At 36.2% G+C, this 15176-nt stretch overlaps 2 protein-coding genes across 3 annotated transcripts; one reads left to right on the top strand and one right to left on the bottom strand.

Annotated features, from left to right (window-relative positions):
• Positions 1-737: 737 nt before the first annotated feature.
• LOC101893839 (max-like protein X) lies at positions 738-2049 on the bottom strand. Its single transcript, XM_005175313.4, has 4 exons — positions 1890-2049; positions 1670-1819; positions 1184-1593; positions 738-1123 (listed from the first exon to the last, which is right to left on the bottom strand). The coding sequence occupies exons 1-4, from the start codon at positions 1921-1923 to the stop codon at positions 899-901; spliced, it is 819 nt and encodes a 272-aa protein (XP_005175370.3). The 5' UTR covers positions 1924-2049; the 3' UTR covers positions 738-898.
• Positions 2050-4275: 2226 nt separating this feature from the next.
• On the top strand, positions 4276-10182 carry LOC101894012 (adipocyte plasma membrane-associated protein Hemomucin). 2 transcript variants are annotated; one of them, XM_005175314.4, is made up of 5 exons: positions 4276-4382; positions 4467-4636; positions 4701-4906; positions 4977-5277; positions 8349-10182. In XM_005175314.4, exons 2-5 carry the CDS (start codon positions 4518-4520, stop codon positions 9475-9477), a joined length of 1755 nt encoding a protein of 584 aa, XP_005175371.2. In that variant the 5' UTR covers positions 4276-4382; positions 4467-4517; the 3' UTR covers positions 9478-10182. The 2 variants fall into 2 exon arrangements, with proteins under 2 accessions (XP_005175371.2, XP_011291544.2); XM_011293242.3 differs by having other exon boundaries at positions 4287-4382; positions 4447-4636.
• The last annotated feature ends 4994 nt before the right edge of the window (positions 10183-15176 follow it).

Raw genomic sequence — 15176 nt, 5'->3', positions numbered from 1 at the left:
ATCGCAGCCAATATTAATTGAAATTTTTAGTGTTGGTAAGTGATTTATATGGGAATAACCGTGCGTTGAGAAGATTAGTGGATTACGTAACGTAATCTAAAACGAATGTTATCTTAAAATTATCAGCGTTACAAAAAATTAAAGAGCTTTTATCCTGTCTACTTCCTTTAACGATCCAAAAAAGCATTTTGTACAATAAAAACTTGAGTCGATTTAACGATGACTGGCTATCCATTTTGGGATGCGTCTATTTTTTCTGTTGAAATCTCGGTAGTTGGATGTTGAAAATGGGTCACAACAGTCAATGTTTATGTACAACCTCTACACATCTATACTTCCTGGGCCTCAGTATCTTAAATTCTAAGCTATAATTCTCAATCTGTGTTGAGAATGAATCAATGTTTATGTGCACATCCCACAAATATATTTAAAATTCTCAACATTTCGGAATTTAAATAGTTGTAATTCAACATTTCAAATTGTCAGGAATTTCATAACCTCTGCAGTGATTATATCAGGCCTACTCTTTGGTATAGCTTAAATATAATGGTTTCCCTTGATTTGAGGGGTTCTCGGACTGTCTTATTTTAAACTTATTTCTACATTTCTAATTAAATTGCCTAGTGGAGTGTTAAAAAATGTCTTAAACGAACGTTAAGTAAGTATTTGATGCACGCAAATTTTAGACTAGATAGTTATAATTGCATTTTATTCGACGAAAAAAGAAAACAGCAAACTTTTTATTTTTTTATCACATTTTTCATTTAATTCTTTTTATCCATTTACTTATAAAAAAAATAACTAAAAACCAAATATCTTCCTTAAACATTACGAAAATATATTGAATAAGATATAGACAACAAAAGTAATATAATCTTATATTACGTAATAGTTGCTATCAACTGAAACCATCGTTGTCTTGTTGATCTACGCTCATACGTTGTTGTTGCTGCTGTTGTTGTTGTATAGACATTTCTTGTAACGTTCTACTTAGAATATTTCTAAGTATATGGGGTTTACAGTGTTCTTCCAACCAAGGAATCACGCCAGTCGTCAATTGTTTGAAATTATCCATAGGTATGTTTTGAAAGGTTTCAAACATTTCATCCATTACAGCTTGAAACTAGAAGGAAGTGGAAATATTTTAATACCTTAAAGTAAAGAAGTTTTTTCAGTTACATACCACTTGAAATTTGGCTTCATCAGTTAGACGGGCTTCTTCTGGACCAGGATTTGCCTGTTGATGTTGTAGCATGTGCTCATAACTGTTTTGTATAATTCTCAGTGCTGTCACCTCTTTTTGCAGGGCAGCACTGTCTTCTTCTTGTTTCTTTTTTTGCTGATTCAGGTAGCCAATGTAGTCGATGGATTTTTGCAAAATCAACGCTTTACTCAATTTGTAACCCGATGCGGAATCATGCTGTTGGCATGTGGGCACAAGTTCCTGCAAACTATCATAACCTTTCTTGATGGCATCGCGACGTTTTTGTTCTGCTTGTGTGTGTGCCTCTCGTCGACGTTCTTTGTAACTCAAGGCGGAGGCATTAGAACCCCCACGACCACTACAGTTATCGCCACTGTCGTCGTCATCATCTAATGTACATAAGAATTTTGATTAACTACTTGAAGATAAACAAAGAATTGTAAAACAAACAATTATTTTTCCTACCTGTATTGTGGGGCGATGAATTTGGCGTATGTATACTCCCAGCACTGCTACAGCGTGAGTAGTGCTTTTGCCCTTCGCCTCTGTTATCTATACTACTCGTATCTTGATCCATCATGGTGGATCCACTATATTCATCTTTACACGGTACTCCTAATTTGTGTTAAATTTTATAATTTCAGTACATTTATGGCCTCCACTCCGTGCCATGCTGTCCTCTTACCTAACAAGTCTGTAGAATGTTGCTGTTCAGCCATTTTGGAAAAGTGAAATAAAAAGAATAAAAAACTTATATGCTACGAAACAAACGATGTAATTTTAGCAATTTACGATGTTTACTTTACTATAGGGATGCGTAGGTCGATTTTTGGCTAATCGAATTGAGTAGTCGAATACCGATCATTGTCATATTTTTTCTTAACCCTTTGAACTCCTATGCAGTTCGCCAGCAATATTAGGTTATGCTTGTTAAGGTCTGTTTTCACATCATGTTAGTCATATATTTAAATTTGCAAAATTTGTCGGTATGTTAGCGACGATTCACAGAGAACTACAGATAGAAATAATGTGGTGTATTGAACATTTTTGGTTTGGTTTACATTTTCGGATATATAAATTTGAAATGAGCATTACTTACTTTAACAAATGTCAATTGCACAACGAGATGAGAGTTTAAATTCAAAGGGTATAGAGAAAATTCAACTCTGCAGCAGAGTTTTTTTTTCAACAATTTTCTTAAATTCGGGGAAAATACGAAGAATGAACGGAATGTTGCAAAGTTCTGTAATTTATCTTTGTTTTGTTACAGGATCTTAGATATCGTAAACGGAAAATCGGTCAATATATTAAAATTTGTTCTATAATTGCAGTTCTGGAACAGACTACTTGATAAATTGAATTTTCATTGAAAACTGGTTCCAATAATTATACATTTATATACATCCTTACAGTGAAGTCATGGTAGAATTAAGAAGGTAAAGTCATGCAATCATATGTTTACAATTTCAAAATTATTCACTTGGCAACATCTCATTGTCAAAATTTATATTTACAATCCATTGTATACACACAAATCAGAGATGGAAATCTGGTTTTTATACATTATTTACATAAACCATAGTAGAAGAATACAGGTAGATGCATCAACACTTGGGACTTTTCAACACTTTTAAAATATTTTGTCATGGTATGCATTTTCAAAAATTTTACAATTAAATAATTTTTCATTCAACATTTTAATTTCAGAAATTTTTTGTCTTAATCACGTCAAATGAGAATTTGACGTAATAATGAGAATTGTCCATCCAGAAAAAATACAGCTTGTTCGGTTTATGGGTTGATGGTATCATTGGACCATATTTTCTTCAAAGAGGCTCCGTGAGATGATATTCATTTTTTTTTTGAAAATGCAAGACATATGCCATACAGCAGCGTAACAATGGACATATTTAGGGCGAGATGGATAAACATTCATACGTTCGGGACTAGTCAATAGACCATCTAGATCGTGCGATTTAATGAACTTAGGGTGGAAATACATAAAGCAAATATTTGGCTGGCTGAAGTCATCGGCTGAATGTATTTTCAAATGTAAGGAGATTATCATATGTTTTCTTATACGACATCATCCGGAGCTTATTATAATTTGCATTTTACAAATTTAAATAATTTTTCATTCAACATTTTCAATTCCAAAATTGGTTTGACAGTTCATTGTCCCAGCAGCTCTGTCGATGCATATATACTTCTACCATGGAATTCGTATGTAAACATATGATTTTGAGATACCGGCCGAAATGTTGAAGAATATGCCATAATCTGATTAAGCGGATGGACCATTTGAGGCGTAGCCGCTATCAAAATCTTAAAACATTACCGTACTAAAAATTAAAAATATCATTCCAATTTCTGCATTTTATTTTTCTTTAAAAAAATCTTTGAAAAAGGTGCAAGTACATAAAAAGCTTGAAGTCATGGCTAGGCATATTAATCGATACATTTCAATATGGAGCAACTGATGTATTCACTTTTGGATGATTCCAGCAGTGAATAGGACTGGCTGAATGAGGAATCAGATTATTAATTATTATTATAGATTACTAATTTTAACTTATCGTTTTCAATACTCATTTTTTAAATTTTGGCGTCCTTTTCAGTAAGGTTTCACCAGTCCGATTTAGACTGTTTATTTTGAATTTTGACATTTTATCGCATTTCTGCTAATTTTCCGTTTCCTTATTTTTTGAGCGCTCCTAAATGAGAATGACATTTTGAACTGTTCTCTCTTCTGCTAGTTTTACTACTAAAAAAGTACTGGAACACAACTAAAATTTTGGCATTGCAACGTAGGAGTCCAGACAATTGCAAAATCATCAATAAAAAGCTTATTTTTTGTTTATTTTCTGCTCTTTACTCGTTTGTTTATACGGTTCTTTTATTTTTCAGCTATATTTTATCTTTTTTTCTCTCATTTGATTTCAATGAATACAATTTTTTGGAAACTCTGTACCAGATCTTAAATTCAAGACAATTTGCCATGTGTAAACACTATGTGGTTAGTTCAGCTCCGTTTTGACATTCATTCATATTTTTAATTCCGTTTTGACACTCATTCTTATTTAAGCTCCACCATCTAACTGTCGACTAGTATATCCCTATAAAAATTAATTTTCCGGTTTTATTCTATCTATCGTCATCAACGCCCTAAGTTTGATCGGTAAGTTATTTAAACGCTAACTTTCTTTTTATCAACTAGCAACTTTCTAGTTAATCGCCTCTAGTTTATTCTTTCTTCTTTTAGAATTTGTTGGTATTATTTGTTAATAGGGGGAAACAAATTAAAGACATCATCATGGGTCGTCTACTTTACGGTCTAGGTTTAAGAGTCATGAATTTCATGGTTGTTTTCCTAATTGTTATTCTTTTACCCGGCTTGCCGCCACGTACCACTTTTCCATTCAAAGAATTCTCGTAAGTGTAAAGTTTCTTGTATTTGTTGTTTGGAAATGTAAGTTATAAATTTGTGTGTTTTTAGAGTAGCACCGCCTAGACCTTTGACCGGTGCCCTTGAGCCCAACTATCACCTGGAAGGTGCCGAACGTCTGTTGGAAGGACGTGTCTACGGGCCGGAATGTTTGATTGCCAAGAACCGTGACATTTATATGGGCATTCATGGTGGTGAAGTGATAAAAATAAATGCCGGTCATGTTACACATGTAACTAAATTGGGTCAGCCCTGCGGTAAGTGTGTTAATGGAAATGGTTTTTCTAAATTAGTGTTTGAAGTTGTTAAATTGTCTCCATTTTACAGAAGATATTACGGAGGAATCCCGTTGTGGCCGTCCCCTTGGTTTGGCCTTTGATACCCAGGGCAATAATTTGTTGGTGGCCGATGCTTACTACGGCATTTGGCAAGTTGATCTTGATTCGCACAAAAAGAAACTCTTGGTTTCGCCCCAACAAGTTCTGCCCGGCAAAGGTGCTGATCGTCCTGCCAAGCTCTTCAATGATGTCGCTGTCGATAAACAAGGAAACATTTACTGGTCAGACTCCTCTTCAGATTATTTATTGCAAGATTTGGTTTACACTTCTTTGGTTAATCCCTCTGGACGGTGAGTAATATTTTGTTGTTTCTCTTTTTCGTTGCGGCTCTCTCCCTCTCAGTGTCTGTGGAAAAAATGCTTTGTAATCTTTTGTTTGAAATCTTTCATTAATTTACCATTGCTGCTGGTTCGTTGGCAGTTTAGCTGCCTGCATACCTTGCTTCGTTTCATTTCTTTTCAACAGTCTTCGTAGATTCTTTGTTTAAATTCATAATGCGTTAGAAAGTTGGTGGGTTTTTCATGTGTGGGGAAAGAGACATAATTGATCAAATGCCGGCATTTGAACCGCTACTGTGATAAGATATTTTAGTTAATTTTTAAATGTATACTACATACACACTTTAAATCCCTTATATGAGATGCATTTCAAGTCTTCGTGTGCTGTACAAACACATCGCCATTGGTTATATCTATAAATAGGTAGCAACAGCAATGAGATTATCTATGGTTTGTGCAATAGTTTAAAATCGTATTTGCAATATTAACATCATATTGATGTTAATGACTCTTGACACACTTGGAACAAAAAAAAAATATTTGCGCCTTAACCGGTTTCAATACGGTTTTGTGTCGTAGCTAAATAGCAAAAAAAAAAATGAATATGAATATTAATGTATGTTTATATTTAAAATTTAGCTTTAAGCTTTCTTATTGAAATTTCATATCAAACAATCAAAATTTTTGCTGTTTGCTAGTCTTCACCTTTTGATTGTTTTTTTTGTATTCAAGTGTTATCTTATTTACTTATATAAATGAGAAATTTGATTGGTTTGTATAGTCTGATATGATTTTTTTCTTTTTAATTTCATTAATTTTTACTTTCTTTCCTGCGGCACAATTTTCAATAATTTCGGGGTTTTTTTGGTGAAAAGATCAAACATTTTTCATTATGTTGAAGTTCTAGGTATATAATTTCGTTAATTTTGAAGGAAAAGCATTATACAGTAGTACGAGAAAAAACGTATTAACCTACAAGTAAGGTTAATATTCTTGATTATGTTACAATTTAAAAGCCGGCGGTGATAATGAGAGATTTATGAGTGTTTTTAACAAATCAAAGCTTGTATTGGTTCACCTATTTTGTGACGATATGCGTTTACATTTAATTAATTAGGATGAGCATGTCGCATTTAAAAGTAACTATAAATCATCACATCAATTAAATTAAAAGCCGTCCAACTTAAACTAATTATTGTTCATATTGTAGACAACTTAAAATTAAATAAATTCCGGAGAACTAACACTGCTGAGTACGGTAGAAGGTCTCCTATTAAGAAGATACCTTCAAAATCTAGACTTTATTGTGAAAATATGCTTGTGCATATTTCACATATGAACTTTAATGTTTTCGTTCAATAAATTATATTACAATTTTCTCCATCAAAAATACAGGACGTAAACAAGTAAAAAAGCTGTAAATTCGACAGGGCCGAACTTTTAATACCCTCCACCATTTGGAACTAATTTGGCAATTCTCAAAAACAATAAAATCCGTTAAAAATTCTGTTAAAATCTAAAAATTACTGCATGTAGCTATTATATTAGGGTCTATACGACGACATGGACCTGTATAGGTAACTTTTGTCATAGGCCGTTAAAATATTCAAATGCGAAACTTAAAAAAAATCGGTGAATAATGTAGCTAAAATCATCAAAATACCGAATATCGGGAGGTACCGTTATATGGGGGCTATACGAAGACGTGGACCTGCACAGACAATTTTCTGTCCTAGGCTGTAGTATCCATTACGAACTTCAAATATCAAATTTGAATCTAAAATGTATATATCGATGGGTTACGAACGGAATGACAAACTTAATGTACCCTCCATACTATGGTGGAGGATATAAAGAGTTTGTGAAAGTTTTGTTTTTTTTTTTGGTACACATACGGACCGGTCAACAAATGCCTAGAAAGTCTGACCAAGAAATAAAATTAAGATTATTTTCATGCATGTCACACAGGTGGGAATAGGACGCGTGGATGCCTTTCGCAAATTCTTGATTCAATTTATCTCAAATAGACTTACATTTTATTTGTTGGTTCCCTCGAGAAAGGTCCGGAAATATGGGCTTAAAAATTACGAATGTTAATTCCCAAAACTCCCAAAAATGTAAAGACGTATTTTGAATGGAACCATTTTTTTAGGGCCTTCTTTAGTTGTTTTCAATGGAGTAGAGATTCCTCAGTTTCTATTCCTCTTTTGATTCTTCATTTTCTAGTTCCAAATCAAATAGTTTCAAATAGTAGTAGTGTTAAATAGTTATATAACAAATAGTCGCCTCTCAATATGTTCAAGTAAAGTCTTGTTAAAATCACATCTCATCTCACGGTAGCTCCCACCATTCACAATTACGTTACAATTCACATCATTTGAAGAAGTGCGGTTCAATGACGCTACCAGCCTATAAACCGCCCCCAACTGCTCCTACAAAAACTTTCCCGAATTTGTACAAAGAGTGAAGCTCACTCTAGCGGGAGCGGGAGGGAGTAGAAAAAACATGCAGAGAACAAGCAAACTCATTTCTTTCGTTGTCGCTCAAATGGGTGTGAGCCCATTTTTCTCGTTTTTGGGTGAGGGCAAAATTCGTTCGAAATCGAGCAGATACTACTCTTACCGAGCACTGTTTAGATTTTGTCATACCGCTGTGTTAATACACACGCGCACAGAAATCAGAGAACGAAATATTTAAAAAAATGCTAGCTCTATTTTGACCGATTCTCCTCCGGCTCTAATTTTTCAAACAGGAGCGAATTGGAGTGCTCCCCATAAACCAAAAGAGTGAATAGTAGACTCCGTAAAAAATCCACACACGGAGCAATTCTGTTCGGGAGCGAGTTTCTCCCCAGAGTGAAAATGAGCCAATCTGTGCTCTTGATATAACTTCGCAAAATTTTAATACAAACCCCATAAACTTTACCGGCCGGTTTTAATTGCTATGATACTTGTTATACTTCCAAGCAAAAGTGGCTGTAATTTGAATTTAGTTGTTATGTTGATTTATTTGTTGATAAATAGAAATAATATATTCCCTCAAAATATGCATATAAATAACAACTTGTATTCTATTCATTTCAGTGTCTTCAAATATGATCGCGTCAAGAACGAAAGCACCGTCTTAATGGATGAAGTATTCTTTGCCAATGGTGTTGCCTTGAGTCCCCAAGAAGACTTTTTAGTCGTTGCCGAAACGGGAGGTATGCGTTTGCTAAAACACTATCTGAAGGGCAGTAAAGCTGGCCAAACTGAAGTGTTTGTTGAAGGCTTGCCCGGTATGCCGGACAATTTGACTCCTGATTCTGAGGGCTTGTGGGTTCCCTTGGTTATGGCCAGCGACAACGAACATCCATCAGGGTTTAACATCTTCTGCAGTTTCCCCAGCATTCGTTTGTTCTTGGCTCGCATGTTGACATTGTTCGAATTGCCATTCAAACTAATCAACAATGCCTATCCCAATAAGATTGCTCAACGTTTCATCCATTTCATTGGACATGGTGAAAGCATATTGTTGTTGTCTCCTAAACGTGCCACCGTTGTTCGTGTTGATTGGAATGGTCATATTGTTGGTTCATTGCACGGATTTGATAAGAGTGTTGGTGCCATTTCTCATGTCTTGGAATTCGATGATCATTTGTTGTTCGGTTCACCCTTCAATCGTTTTTTGGGACGTGTAGCAAATCCCAAGCCAGCCAGAAAGGAACCTAATGTCAAAATCAACAATGTCCGTTATGAAGGTGTGGGAATTGAACCAGCTGTAAAGCCACCACAAAAGGAGGCCCCCACCACAGCCAAACCCAAGGTGAAACCAACGACTACGACCACAACTACTCCAAAACCAACTACCACCACGACCACAACTCCTAAGCCAACAACTACAACTCCCAAGCCCACCACAACCACACCCAAGCCAACCACAACCACACCTAAGCCAACCACAACAACTCCTAAACCCACAACTACAACGACTCCCAAGCCCACAACTACAACCACTCCCAAACCTGCTACAACTACAGCACCAAAGCCCAGCACAACCACAACTCCTAAGCCCACAACAACATCGGCTCCTCGTCAACCCTCAGCCAGTACCACACGTGTGCCTCCCAAGAAACCAGCTCCCGTCGAAGAAAACATTCCCCACGACACACCCGCACCAAAGCCTGAAAAAATGAAAGTGATCAACAAACATGGTGAACATGTTGAACTTTAAGATCCTCAACGCTCCAGCAAATATCAGCAATCAGCCAACCAACAACGCTTTAAGCTTAGACATGGGATTCTATTAACGACGACAACGACATTACTATTTTATAGCTTAAAGTATATAATTTCTGTTCTTTTAAAAAGAGAATAACAAATCTCAAACAAGTTTTGTAGAAATCAGCCGCAAACAAAATGTACATAGATTTTTTAAGCAGAAATTTTAGTCAATTTAATATCTATAATGTTAATTTATGCTGATAAACCTAAAGCAAGCAGTCAAAGGAAGATTAGGAGTTCCCGTGGTTATGGAAGTCGACTGAAAAACGATTCAATGAAAACAAAATTAAAGAAAAAAAAACTAATATAGATTTTTAAGTTTGAAATTTGATCATTGAGGTCAATTGAAGAAAGACAGAAGTTACATTTAATACATTATTTATTTACGTCGATTTTTAGATAGATATTTCCCAAAAACATGCCTTATTTTCGGTTATGGTCTTTTGTTTTTTCAAAACATTCCAAATTATAAGTTTACATTCTTTTCGATTAATTGCCTTTCATTAGTATTGTTATTTCTAAACACAATTAGAAATGTATTAAATACATCCCAAGAGAATTAAGTCTTGCTCTTTTTTGTACTATTTCCCAATAAAACGTAACAAAAGTGAAAATATAAAAAATATATTTTTCTTAATTTAAAAAACAAAACAAACATTAACTTTATTTTATTTGTCTATACATTTTTAAAACCAACATCTGTTCTATTAGGGACGACTAGGTGGTTCTTTGGGTTCAGTCCATTCCCATTCGGTGTAGTGTACACATTCCCGTTTGCTTCCCGAGAATAATTTCGATGTTGGACAACGATTCAGTTTGGCAGGTTTACCTTGTTCACCACACTCCCAATATGCGGTTGGATCCCAAAAATGATGAAATGCCTTGTTGATTTCGTCTAAAGTTTTGCAGCCGGGCTCACCGCTATATTCGCCGTAGTGTTTGTCCTGGGATGACATTTGCTGAAAAAAGAAGAAAGTGATATTTAGAAGCTTAATGCTATTCGATATGAAAAATATGAGTCATGAAAGAGAAACAGGGCTCACTTCAAGGAATCTATCTTATTTTAGCTAAAAATATTGTAAGAAGTTATGGATGGGTATATTGAAGAAAAAAGATTAATAGTTTTGATAACACATCATGTTTTACTCAACTCTCCGGTTCTAGGAAAGAACGTGACCCACAACATATGAAGGAAGTGATCGCTTAGTGATAGAACAACTTCAAAGCAGATAATGTTCCGCCCCTGAGTTGCCAAGACTCTGCTGTCCTATAAACTCTGTCTGAACCAACGTGTCGAAATTATAAAATTTGTGTAGAACATCAGCGAATTTCACGGAAGCAAGACTCTTCTCGTTTTGGGTAAGAAGTAATGACATGTAAAACATCTTTGTGGTCGATTTCCCCCTGGGTCACAATCATTTAGAGATGTGATCCGAAGTAAGCATGAGGGGGGTGCAAAAAAAATGAGATGTAAATAGTTGCGTCATCTTAATCGGTTTTTGCAAAAAAAAGGGGGGGGGGGGGGTGAAAGCGAATGCTGTGGCAAATTTGTTGAATATGAGTACAGATATAGCAATAGCTACCATATATTTGCTTTATCCGACTCCATAACAATGATACTCGGGACAAAATATCAAATACAGCTCAGAAATATGTCTGCCAAATTTTATCGTGATCGGTTCAGATTTGCATATAGTGATACTTTATCCGATTTCACATTTATTGTGCATCAAAAGTGTAATATAAACTGAAATAGGATGGATATGAAAAGAAGCGATTCATTTAAGCGTTCTCAAAGTCGATAGATACCAATGCATTCGTCAAGTTTAGTGAAAATCGATTCAGAGTAGCATATACATCACATATTTTACTTCCTTTCGATTCCAAATCATTTATTATCCGATTGAGGTGAAATTGTCCAAACAATATTTGTATGGAACAAGGAAGAACCAAATTTGGCACGAATTATGGCTTTCAAACGGTCAATGAAACCGTAACACGCTGCCCGAATGTTGCTCTGCGGTATTTTGGCCTATTCCCGGCGAAGCGCATGTTTGACGTGATCGACACTTTGGTATTTTTCCGCTGAGTGCGATGGTGCTGAGTCCTGTTGAAATGTCCAAGGTGCCCATACACCCTCCAGAATATTTTCGCTATAATATTCGGCATTTATTCTGATGCCACGGTAGATTAATACGAGCGCAGAGCGACCATCGCCTGTTATGGCGGTCCACACCATCACCATGGCCGGCGCTTGAGTTCTGGTGGCCAACCGAAGGTGCCCATTTTCAGCTGACCTCATTGGCAAGTAAACATGATAATTTTGTTTGTCAGCAGTTTGTAATGCTGGACAACGAATGTTTTCTCATCAGAGAAAACTAAATTCGGCAGTTCACCACTTTCGGCCAAGCAAACAACTCTTCAGCTCTTTTGAGTCTATTTTCTTTCTGTTGCGGTGTAAGTTCTTGTACTTTTTGGAATTTCAATGGCTTTACCGCGAGCTCATTTTTTAATATTTGCCGAATAGAATTTTGCGATATGTTCAGCTCACGAGCGATTTTTCGGCCACTGCAATGCGAGTCGCTTCTTTACTTTTCGAACCATTTCTGCTGATGTTTTCTCCCGTCCACTTCTATGACGTCGGTCTACGCTACCAGTATCACGGTAACGAGCGATGGTACGAGACACAAAAGATTTATTCACATTTAAATGCTGGAGTGCTTCAACGATAGCCACTTGTGGTTTCCCAGCCAAATTTAAAAAAATCACACTATCACGCTTGAATTCCATCATGAATAACTTTTTTCTGGAAAATTCTCACCAAAATGCTTTTGTACGCTTGTAAACAATATAATGAGCTGTCACTGGAATAATTTTAACAGCTGTCGGACGAGTGGCTTAGAAATGACAGCAGTCTGAAGTTGGTTGCAGTTTTTTTCATCTCAACCTGTATATTGTGTTTGGAGCATTAAATATGTGAAGCCATCTCAAAATATATATGGCAGTTATATCCTAATCTTAACCGATTTCAGTTTTTTCATCTCAACATGTATATTGTGTTTGGAGCATCAAATATTTGAAGTCATCTCAAAATACATATGGGAGCTATATCCAAATCTTAACCGATTTCAATATAATTTGCAATTTTTTTTCATTGATTTCCGTTACACATTTTAAATCTGGAGACTGCATCTATAAGCGATCAATAGATATGTGTATTCAAAAACTAAATCTTCTGGAGGTACCTCCGATTCTGATGTTATATCTCCAGATCCAAGTGGAATTTTAAAAATTTATATAGCCTATGCTACTTTCAGGCGATGCTGTAGTATATATGGACATCATCGGAAAAATCTGTTAAGCTGTCTTTGAGTCTATAAATTACAAACAAACATTCAAACCCTATATGTGGGAGGTTAAGTTTGATGAAAATTCGACATATATATTCGATATATATTCTTGAACAGCGTAAAATTCTAAGACGATTTAGCCATGTCCGTCTGTCTGTCTGTCCGTCTGTCTGTTGCAAGCACGCTATCTTTCGAACAAATTGAGATAGAAGGTTAAATTTTTGCACACATGTATATTTTGCCAGTAGGCAGGTTAAGTTCTTAAATGGTCCATGTAGGTCCAAGTTATCATATAGCCCCCATATAACGGTACCTCCCGATATTCGGTATTTTGATGATTTTAGCGACATTATTCACCGGAATTGTTTCGAATTTGGCATTTGAAGTTCGCAATGGATACTACAGCCTAAGACAGAAAATTATCTGTGCAGGACCACGTCTTCGTATAGCCCCCATATACCGTACCTCCCGATGTTCGATATTTTGATTATTTTATCGACATTATTTACCGGGATTGTTTCAAATTTCGCATGTGAAGTTCGAAATAGATACTTCAGCCCATGCCAGAAAATTGTCTGTGCAGGTTCACGTCTTCGTATAGCCCCCATATAACGGTACCCCCTATATTCGGTATTTTGATGATTTTAGCTACATATATATATATATATATATATATATATATACATTTTCAATATATATACATTTCCTTCAAGTTTCGCATTTAAATATTGTAATAACTTATGACAAAAGTTGCCTGTGCAGGTCCACGTCGTCGTATAGGCATTCGGTATTTTTATACCCTCAGCCATATGGCTACAGAGGGTATATATCATTTGATACGGCCAAAACGTGCCTAGTCGAAATAACGGTTTTAGACCCTAGGTCTCTTTGGACCAAATCCGTTTCAGAACATTTGGAGTCGATCTAGCGATGTCCGTCCGTCCGTCCGTCCGTCCGTCTGTCTGTCTGTCTGTCTGTCTGTCTGGCTGGCTGGTGCGCACGATAACTCTCGAAGGGAGTATCCGATTTGGTCCAAATTGGCTACAACGTAATATTTTTGTCAAACTTAGATCGAGTTCGGAGATGGGCAATATCGGTCCACTCCTTCTGGTACCTCCCCCACAAAAGGTCGAAATTTTCAAAAAATATATTTTTTGCACAGGAAGAGAAAGGATAATCCGAATTTGCTCCAACTTTGCAAATCCTAATATTTGCGTCAGTGCTAGGTCAGGTGTGAAAATGGGCAATATCGGTCCACTCCATCAAGTACCTCCCCCACAAATGGTCAACATTTTGAATAATTACAACTCTCATAAAATGTTATGTAAGAGTCCGATTGTCTTCAAATTTCACACATCCCAATATTTATATTAACCCAAGGTCTTGTGTTAAGATGAACAATATCGGCCCACTCCTTCTGGTACCTCCCCCACAAAAGGTCGAAATGTTCAAAAAATATATTCTTTGCACAGAAAGAGAAAGGCTAATCCGAATTTGCTACGACTTTGCGAATCCTAATATTTGCGTCAGTGCTAGGACAGGTGTGAAAATGGACAATATCGGTCCACTCCATCAAGTACCTCCCCCACAAAATATTGAAATTTTGAGTACCCATGAAGCTCATAAATCGCCAAATTAACGTCCGATTCCATTTAGACTTGGCACATCTGTCGAAATATTTATATCATATTTTGGGTCCGATAGAAAATGGGCAATATTGGCCCATTCCTTCGGGATCTGCTCCATAGAGGGTCAAACGTTTGTATAACCTTAACACTAGTCAAAATATATTTAGATAGTCGAACATAGGCTGAGGGTATATCTCTGGCGGCAATACCGACTGATACTTTTTAACTTGTTATACCCTACAACACTATGTGTTGGGGGTATTATAAGTTTGATTGGGCCAAAAATTATGTAACACCTCGAAATATTGATTTCCCACATAGGAAAGTATATATGGATCTTCCTATCTCGCCGAGTTGAGTCGATCTAGCTATGTATGTCCGTCCGTCCGTCTGTCCGTCTGTCCGTCTGTCCGTCTGTCCATATTAATTTGTAATCACTCTACAGGTCGCAATTATGGCCCGATCTTCACGAAGTTTAGAATGGATCTAGGGTCAGAATAGAACCCTATTTCTTTTGGAGATGATCGCGTAATATTTAGGGGTCGAAAAGAACCAAAAACTGAAAAAATGTCGGATTTTGCAGTAGCTATGCAGGTCGCAATTATAGACCAATCGACGCGGAACTTCGCATATAGCTTGAGTTTAGGGCGGGGAAGAAGCCTACCAATTTG

This window comes from Musca domestica, unplaced genomic scaffold, assembly GCF_030504385.1.
Source record: "Musca domestica strain aabys unplaced genomic scaffold, Musca_domestica.polishedcontigs.V.1.1 1, whole genome shotgun sequence".
NCBI classification, from domain to species: Eukaryota; Metazoa; Arthropoda; class Insecta; order Diptera; family Muscidae; genus Musca; species Musca domestica.
This window is presented reverse-complemented; position numbering and strand designations above follow the sequence as displayed.

Excerpts from the sequence above, each read along its gene's own strand:
- LOC101893839 (XM_005175313.4), bottom strand. The coding sequence starts at position 1,923 with ATGGCTGAACAGCAACATTCTACAGACTTGTTAG. Across the intron at positions 1,820-1,889 it reads ACATTCTACAGACTTGTTAG|GAGTACCGTGTAAAGATGAA; the intron begins GTAAGAGGACAG and ends AACACAAATTAG. Across the intron at positions 1,124-1,183 it reads ATGAAGCCAAATTTCAAGTG|TTTCAAGCTGTAATGGATGA; the intron begins GTATGTAACTGA and ends ACTTCCTTCTAG.
- LOC101894012 (XM_005175314.4), top strand. The coding sequence starts at position 4,518 with ATGGGTCGTCTACTTTACGGTCTAGGTTTAAGAGTCATGAATTTCATG. Across the intron at positions 4,637-4,700 it reads TTTCCATTCAAAGAATTCTC|AGTAGCACCGCCTAGACCTT; the intron begins GTAAGTGTAAAG and ends GTGTGTTTTTAG. Across the intron at positions 5,278-8,348 it reads TTGGTTAATCCCTCTGGACG|TGTCTTCAAATATGATCGCG; the intron begins GTGAGTAATATT and ends TATTCATTTCAG.